Source organism: Trichechus manatus, unplaced genomic scaffold, assembly GCF_000243295.1.
Source record: "Trichechus manatus latirostris isolate Lorelei unplaced genomic scaffold, TriManLat1.0 scaffold00075, whole genome shotgun sequence".
Taxonomy (NCBI): domain Eukaryota; kingdom Metazoa; phylum Chordata; class Mammalia; order Sirenia; family Trichechidae; genus Trichechus; species Trichechus manatus.
In genome coordinates, this window is record NW_004444011.1 from 873,340 (window position 1) to 882,109 (window position 8,770).

The 8,770-nt window shown below is 39.5% G+C and overlaps 1 protein-coding gene across 1 annotated transcript in view; it reads right to left on the reverse strand.

Moving 5' to 3' along the window:
* Positions 1-7,829: 7,829 nt before the first annotated feature.
* GAD2 (glutamate decarboxylase 2) overlaps positions 7,830-8,770 on the reverse strand; it is a 115,386-nt gene continuing 114,445 nt past the window's right edge. Inside the window, exon 16 of the mRNA XM_004380525.2 lies at positions 7,830-8,003. Within this exon, the coding sequence (XP_004380582.1) occupies positions 7,830-8,003 (174 nt within the window). The remainder of the gene's footprint in view (positions 8,004-8,770) is intronic.

The following is an 8,770-nucleotide window of genomic DNA, read 5'->3' on the forward strand; positions in this document are numbered from 1 at the left end:
AGTAGAAAAGAATTATCTTAGGTGAAGGGAAGGACAGCACACACTACAGGGGAAGTCAGCACAACTGGACTAAACCAAAGCTAAGAAGTTTCCTGAATACTATCAAACACTTCGAGGGACAGAGTAGCAAGGGCGGGGTTCTGGGGACCATGCTTTCAGGGGCCATCTAGGTCAATTGGCACAACAATGCTTATTAAGAAAATGTTCTTCATCCTATTCTGGTGAGTGGCATCTGGGGTCTTAAAAGCTAGTCAGCAGCCATCTAAGATGTATCAATTGGTCCCAACGTATTGGAGCAAAGGAGAATGAAGACCACCAAAGATACAAGGAAAGTATTAGCCCAAGAGACAGAAAGGGCCACATAAACCAGAGACTGCATCATCCTGAGGCCAGAAGAATTAGATGGTGCCCAGCTACCACCAATGACCACCCTGACAAGGAACACAACAGAGAGTCCTTGATGGAGCAGGAGGAAGGCAGGGTGCAGAACTCAAATTCTAGTAAAAAGACCAGACTTAATGGTCTGACTGAGACTAGAGGAACCCCAGGAAGCATGGCCCCCTGCCTCTCTGTCAACCTAGAACTAAAACCATTCCCAAGGCCAACTGTGTAGACAAAGATTAGACTGGACTGTGGGACATAAAATGATACTCGTGAAGAGTGTGCTTCTTAGCTCAAGTAGATGCATAAGACTAAATGGGCAGCTTCTGTCTGGAGGTGAGATGAGAAGGCTGAGAGTATTAGGAGATGGTTTAATGGACACAGGAAATTAGGGGTAGAAAGGAGAAGTGTGCTGTCACAGTATAGAGAGACCAATTAAGGTCACATAACAATGTATCTATAAATTTTTGTATGGGAGACTAACTTGAATTGTAAACTTTCACTTAAACTACAACAATAAAAAAAAAGAAAAAGAAATGATGGAAAAAATCACTATGAAGAAAACAAAACACAGTGACATGATGGAGAATGAAGACATTCTGACTGGGTGGTCTGGGAAGGCCTCACCGAGGATGTGGTATTGGAATTGAGCCTGAATGAGAAGAAGGAGCCAGCTATGGAAAGATCCGGGGCAGCATATTCTAGACTGAGGCCACAGCAAGGGCAAAGGCCCTGAGGCAGTTCTCAGAGAAGGCCCATGAGGCAGGAACATGGGGCAGGGTGGTAACAGAGGAGGTGGAAAGTGTGGGTAGGGAAGGTATAATAGATGATGCTAGGCCATTCTGAATGGTTATGCATTGTGCAAAGGCTTTGTCATTTGTATCAACTAATCAAAAAAAAAAAAAAAAAAAGCTCATACCATCAATTCATTGTTTGACTTTGAAAAGTCATTAAACTTCTCTGAGCCTTAATTTTCCCACCTATAAAATGATGGAACTAGATTAATATGCAAAAGCATCTGACATATCATAGGCCCTCAATAAAGGTTAGCAGAATTAATTACTGCATCTAAGGACTCTTCCAGATTTATAAATTTGTAATCTTAAACCATCTTCCACCTAAATTTTTCCCTAGAGATCAAGTGGTCCCACCCACTCAGTTCTCAACTGAGAAAACTGAGGCTGAGAGATGTTAGTTGACTTGACCAAGGTCGCACCATAGATCAGGGAAAGAGAATGATGGGTATGGATGGTGTGCCTTCTACTTGTAGGACATCATTGGAGATGACAGAGAATCTTGTTGGGATCTGTGTATTGTAGGAGGGAGGCTGGGAAGGAAGGGTGTTAAGAAAGAAGCATAAGAAACAGAATTTACCTCTAATCTCCATTGGAGAGCAGAAGATAATTCAAGAGATGACATTTCCAGCCTGAAGTTGTTAGGTAGGTGCCCAATGAGCACTATTAATCAAGAGTCAGTAGTTGGGGAATTCAGAAGAGGGTGAGTGGTTAGGAAGGTGTCATAGAGGAGGTAACATGAGCTGATTTATAGACTTCATATATAATTACCATCATTACTCTAAAGACAAGATTTGTGGAGCGCTTATTGGGTGCCAAACACCAGGCTAAGTGCTATATATACATTTTTTAAAAAAAATTTAATTCACACAAAAACCTCGTGAAGAAGGTTACTGTTGTAGAATGGGGACCAGAAACTCAGGGAGGTCAGATGACATGCTCGAGGTCTTACAGCTGGTCAGTAATGGAGTTGTGATTTGAATTCAGGTAACCATGACTCAGAATCAACTAACAACAACAAAAAATCTGGCCCCAGAGCCTGCACTCCCAACACCCATTGTTCCCGCTAGCAAGAAGGAATGGGAAATTCTTTCTAGGTTGATGGAATAATGTTAACAAAAGCAGGAATGTGCAGGGTCCCCTCTTTATTTGACCGTTGCCTATTGGTTGCCCGATAAGCAATATTGAAATTAGTTAAAAACCTTGGCTTCCTCCTCCTCCTTATCTGCCACCCTCTCCACAAATACACACATCTGTTTGAAGTAATATTCTTTTGCTCCAGACTAGTACCTATAAAGGCATCTCAGGCCCTTAGGGGCAGCCTGGACCTGATCCTGCACAATGTGGTGTTGTTAGGTGCCGTCGAGTCGGTTCTGACTCACAGTGACCCTATGCACCACAGAACAAAACACTGCCCGGTCCTGCGCGATGCTCATAATCGTTGTCATGCTTGAGCCCATTGTTGCAGCCACTGTGTCAATCCTTCTTGTTGAAGGTTTTCCTCTTTTTCACTGACCCTCTACTTTACCAAGCATGATGTTCTTCTCCAGGGACTAGTCCCTCCTGATAACATGTCCATATTACATGAGACAAAGTCTTGCTGTCCTTGCTTCTAAGGAGCATTCTGGCTGTACTTCTTCCAAGACAGATTTGTTTGTTCTTCTGGCAGTCCATGGTATATTCAATATTCTTCACCAACACCACAATTCAAAGGCATCAATTCTTCTTTGGTCTTCCTTATTCATTGTCTAGCTTTTGCATGCATATGATGCGATTGAAAATACCATGGCTTGGGGTCAGGCGCACCTTAGTCTTCAAGGTGACGTCTTTGCTTTTCATCTGTGCATGGTGTATATTCCCTCAATTAAATTTCTGTGGCTTTTTACCCTTTAATCTGCCCACACCACCCAACTCCTGTTCCCAACAGCCTGGGAGAAAAGCCCTGGAACGCACGATTCTCCCAAAATTCACAAGCCACAGAGACCCAGAAATAAACACAATGGAAAATACACAGCAGCATACACATGGCCCATGTGTGTATAGCATTGTGTTATGTGTCTGAATTGTATATATCCCAGCCATCTTGAAAGGTGTGTGGGGCCTGTATTAGTTTCCTAGGGCTGCTCTAAAACATATCACAAACTGGGTGGCTTACAGAAACAGAAATTTACTGTCTTTCAGTTCTGGAGGATAGAAGTCCCAATCAATGTATTGTTTGGGCCGTGCTGCCTTGGAAGGCTCTAGGGGAAGATCCTTTCTTGTCTTGCCCAGCTTCTGGTAGCCCCAGGCTTGTAGATGCATCTGCACATGGTTGTCCTTCCTCTGCCTCTTCTCTGTTTTAGGGACACCACTCATACTGGATCAGGACCCACCCTACTCCAGTATAACCTCGTGTTAACTGATAACATATTCAAAGACCGTATTTCCAAACAAGGTCATATTCACAGGGCTTAGGACTTCAACACATCTTTCTGAGGAACACAATTTAATCCATAACGGGGCCTCACTGGGTTTACTGGTTGTCATGGGCCACAGACCATGAGTTTTTCTACAGAATTGACAATCAGGGAAATGAGAACATTAACTGGCTATCTGATGATATTATTAAGGCAATATTATTATTGTTTCAGCTGTGATAATGGTATTGAGGATACATTTTTTAAAAAACAACTTATCCTTTAGAGATACATATAAAAATAACTTGGGCTTGGGGAGAGAATGGGGTGGGGATACTGATGACACAAAATTGGCCGAGTTAATAACTGTTGAAGCTGGGTGAAGGGTACCTGAGTTTATTATACTAGTTTTTGACATTTGTATGTATTGGAAAATTTCCATAATAAAATATTAAAAACAAACAAAAAGATAGGATCTGACTGAAGGAGAAACCACAAATCCATAGTCTTCAGGAGCTACAGGAGGGGGCGGCTGCAGAAGTTTAAGATATTTTTTCCTTAACAAAGACCCAAAGACACTCTGAGGTTGGTGACAAGTTGAGGGAGTGAGAAAGGTCCTGAGCCACTTACCAGGGCCAATCACTAAACGATATTTCCACTATACTGCAAAGTCGAAAATAAGTGCTGAATACCGAAGGCTGTCCACAATTACACATTTATTCTGTCTAGAGAGACAACACAGATAAAGTACTTGGATCTTACACAAGTTTATATTTGGTAAAAACAGGTTGCCACATGTTTGCATTTTTTATTTTTATTTTTTTCTGTCTTTAGTAATGAAGTAATGTCGATGTCTTTCAGAAACACCAGTTAGGAACAGTATTTGGCACACGTAACTAAATAAGTACACAGTGTTTGCACTTAGCATTTGAAAACAGAAGAGCACGTGCAAGATGGTTCCCAGTTTTAGGGTCCTTGACTCCTTGTCCTGCTACTATATTTACACGCTTGCTCCATATTCTGAGGAGTAGCAGCTACTCCCAGGCCCAGCAGGGTTAATACCTGCCAATTTAGCAGTTTGTGACACTCCATAATTGGTTTCTTCTATTCTCAGAGACAAAGTTGTGTTTCTACCTTGCATTTTTGTTAAATTACACAATTCTCCAAGGGGATTTCTCAATATGGGGTAGCTGAGGGCATGTTCTCTATTAGAGCTAACGTGGAGGGCACACAGTTTAGTAGCGAGTACAGGGACAGATGCGAATGTGGTTCTCATAATATCAAAGTTCAGTACAGCTACCACACAGAAAAAGACAGATCAATAATATATTGTACAAGCTTTTACAGCAACACATGTTGATTTACAACACTGTACAGTTCAGACCTAAAGTGCACGACCCCAATCTGAGGTGACAATACTATCAATATAATAAAGGCAACACAGTCACAGACACAGTTGAGTTCCTTTTCTTCCCTCACATCCTTGTGATGTTACATGAAGTCAGTACCATTTATAAATCTCAGATAAAATAAAGACATACTGCACTTTTTTTCACGTACTTTAAAATAATAAACACAATATTGCTGTATAAATGAAAATGTCCATGTTAATTCTTGTTAAAGTGAAAACGAAAATTTTCTAAAATTTGTAAAGAATGGGCCCATATAAAGGCCCTTGGCACTGGCAGTTTGGGCTAATGTTCAAAAAGCCCTTCTTTCTTTCCTTCTTTCCTTCATTCCTTCTTTCTTTCCTTCCTTCCTTCCCTCCCTCCTTCTCCCCTTCCTTCCTTCTTTCCTCCCTCATTTCTTTTCTTCCTTCTTTACTCCCTCCCTCCCTCTCTCTCTCCTTTCTTTCCTTCCTTCTGAGTGGATTACAGACCTTCTTTAAAGAATATTTGTTAAACTTTTGGGACCTATTAGGTTTTTATTTTGCCTCCATCCTGGCTGTGGCTGGCAGGAATTTCACTGCACAGGATTGAGCAAAGCTCCTAGCAAACTTGGGAAAGGACCCGGAAAGGCAGGGGGTGGGAGAAAATAACCTATTGGTAAAACATATTTTGTTGAAATTTTATACATAGGCACAAATGTTTCTCCTTGTAAATTCTGCCATGTTATCAAGTTAAAAAGCAGCAGCTTCTGACATAGGATCTGTACCCCAAGGGAATAAGAGGAGTTGGTTTAGATCAGGGGCACTGTCTTCAAGCAAGGTAGTAGGTTTGATAAACTATCTCTGCCTCAGAAGTTGGACCATTGGCCTGAGGCTCAAGATACATGGGCAGCTTATTCTCAACATCCAATTTCTAGAAGTTTCTAGAAAAGGAAGAGATACTTGGCCATTAGACAAAGTCTAGAATGTGAGGCTTGTTCTTTCATGAAATTCTGGGACACAAAGAGTTTTCATCTTATCATCACAGGGAATCTGTTTGCTTTCTGGACAGAAAGAGCCTGAAGCCATGTTCACATCAAGTGAGGCTAAAAGAAAGTTTTTGTATATAATCTGGGAAACATAACTTAGGAGCAAGCTCATGAAGATTTCAGATGGTTGGATTCTGTAGTATATTAGGGGATTTCTATCAGTGGAAGAACAAGGTCCTCTTCCATTACTCGTACACCTGTAGTCTTTCTGACTAAAGATGTGGTCCATTCAGAAAGGGTGGATATTTCTAAATTTGTATCTGAGGCCTGCATATACAAATCTGTAGTCCTACTGCTACTAGCAATTGGCATCTGACATTCTGTGGCCGCATAAAAATTTATGGGGGCTTTTGTTAGCTCATGTCTCACCACCAGGTTTGCAGGGAAAAAGGATGTTTTAAAAATATTATTTTGAGTTCTAAGGATCTGATTATCATTGCATTTTCTGGCCACTTTGGATCTTGATGGGAAACAGATAAAAAGAAGGTCTTAAAATGATGTCTCCAAGTCAAGAGTGAGGAGCCCATTTCACGGGTGGAAAATAAACACCCATGGAATAGAAAATTATTTGGAATCCCAGTCATAGGTAGCCTAGCAGGAAAGATGTTTGTGAGTTGGAATGGGGAGGGAATGGAATAAGCAGTTACCCAGGATGTAAATTACTCCTTCCTGCACTGTGGCAATATAGCGTCCAGGATGATGTCATCATTCTCATACAGAGAACTCTCCTACCAAAACCAAGTTTAATTTTCTGGGCTCACCACATTCAGGGAGCGTGCTTCATTCCTCTTTACTCAGGGCAATTAAATTTTATTTTTATTTTCCCTAATTAATTGAAATGACCAAATAAAAGAATACTGTTTGGGAAGATGCCTCAAAAATCAGCATCAACCTCCTGTTCAAAATAGGCCAAACTGGAAAGCAGATTGAGAAGATCACTCTAATTTAATCTAAGATGAAGCTTGGTTTGTTGTGCTTACTGGTAGGTCTGCTAAGGGTCAACAGGGTGGAAAATTTCAATGGGAAGAGAATCTTATTGTTGACTGTAACTGATCTGATCCACCATTTTAAAGAGCTTGCAGTATTCTTTCATGTTTGTTTTGAGATACTCACTTTAAAGATGTGATAAACCATAACATGTACAGAAAGAAGGCATCTTACCTTTTAAGAATTTTGTGGGCCTATGTTTCAAAATAACTTTGCTAAGTGTTTTATTATGTTTACATTAAAAGAAAATCTGGCTTAGTTTTTATATCTTCCCCTGCAGTTTGTATAACTCATATAAAATAAAAATCTGTATGTTACAAAATAGGATTTCTTTTTAATATATATATTTTGCTTTTGTAAAATTATATGTATTTAAATACATTTGAAATGTTGCTATAGGTAAATTAGAATTTTTTTTTCCTAATACTATGAAAAAGGCAAGAGTTTTTATTTGTCAACATACATTTTATATTTACTTTATCCTTTCACTGCACCCCAAAGAACCTTTTATGATTCAGGGGGCAATTTGGCACCGTTCAATCCTACTACTTCAATGTGAAAATAAAGTTTGATTTGCACACTATATTAAAAGTAAGGGAAGTATTTATAACAATTTGAAGCTTTTCCTAATTGATTAGAACACAGCCTTTTGTCACTAATTACTAGAGAGGTATTCTAAACTTAAGAAAGGATTTTTAAAAGGATTAACGTTTTTTGATTTTTAAACTGTACTCTACTTTGACACCACAATATAGAAATAGATTTACTTTGGAACAAACTACAAATACATTCACACAGTTTGTGACAACTAAATTGTCTACTTTTAGAACTGTAACAGCTTAGTGTGCTTAAGTTATTACAAATCTTGTCCAAGGCGTTCTATTTCTTCAATCAGGAAGTCAATGTCTTGATGAGTTGCTGCGGGGTTTGAGATGACCATGCGGAAGAAGTTGACCTTGTCTCCCAAGGGCTGGTAGCTGACCATTGTGGCCCCATACTCCATCATTCTGGCTTTAATCACTGGAGCCACCTGTGGGAGAGACCAGATCAACCTGGTGACTGTTGCTCCCCAAGACTCTCCCCTTAGTCAAAGGACCCAATATCAAGTAGACTTGTTTTTAACAAAACAATTGGAGCCATACTTGTTTTCCCTTGAGGGAACTGCCTCCACTTTTTCTTCAAGATCTTAAGGATGATAAGAGGAATAATAAATGGTAGGATATTTGTCTCACACTTATTAGGTGCTTATAACCATATACCTTTACTTTCTAGTCAGTGTTTTGGGAGAATGGGAAAAATCTGATATTGATTACAAAGTTAAATGGTTTAGCTATACAACATTTTGGTGGAGTTTTGTTTTTATATTTAAGAGTTGTAATGACCCAGTAAATGCAAAAACATTGAAAATAAAACATAGTTCAGAGAATTGTTACCAAGAAGTAATAATGATGTAGGAAGAGACTTTTGGCAACTTTCTTGAGATCCTCAAGATTTCATTCCCCTTTTGCATTGCCCTAGTTTATAAGATATTTTGAAAGTCATTCCTTAAAAATGTTAGAGAAGCAGCTGGACAAAAAGTTGAGCCCACAAAGGATTTTACATACAGAGGTGTATCACAGACAGATTTTTCCACATTTATGCCAGACTGATGATGACAGTTTCAATAGTTCTCTTTTTTGTTTTATTTTGTTAGGTGCTGTTTTAGTCATCTCATGCTGCTATAACAGAAATACCACAAGTGGATGGCTTTAACAAAGAGAATTTTATTTCCTCACAGTAAAGTAGGCTAAAAGTCCA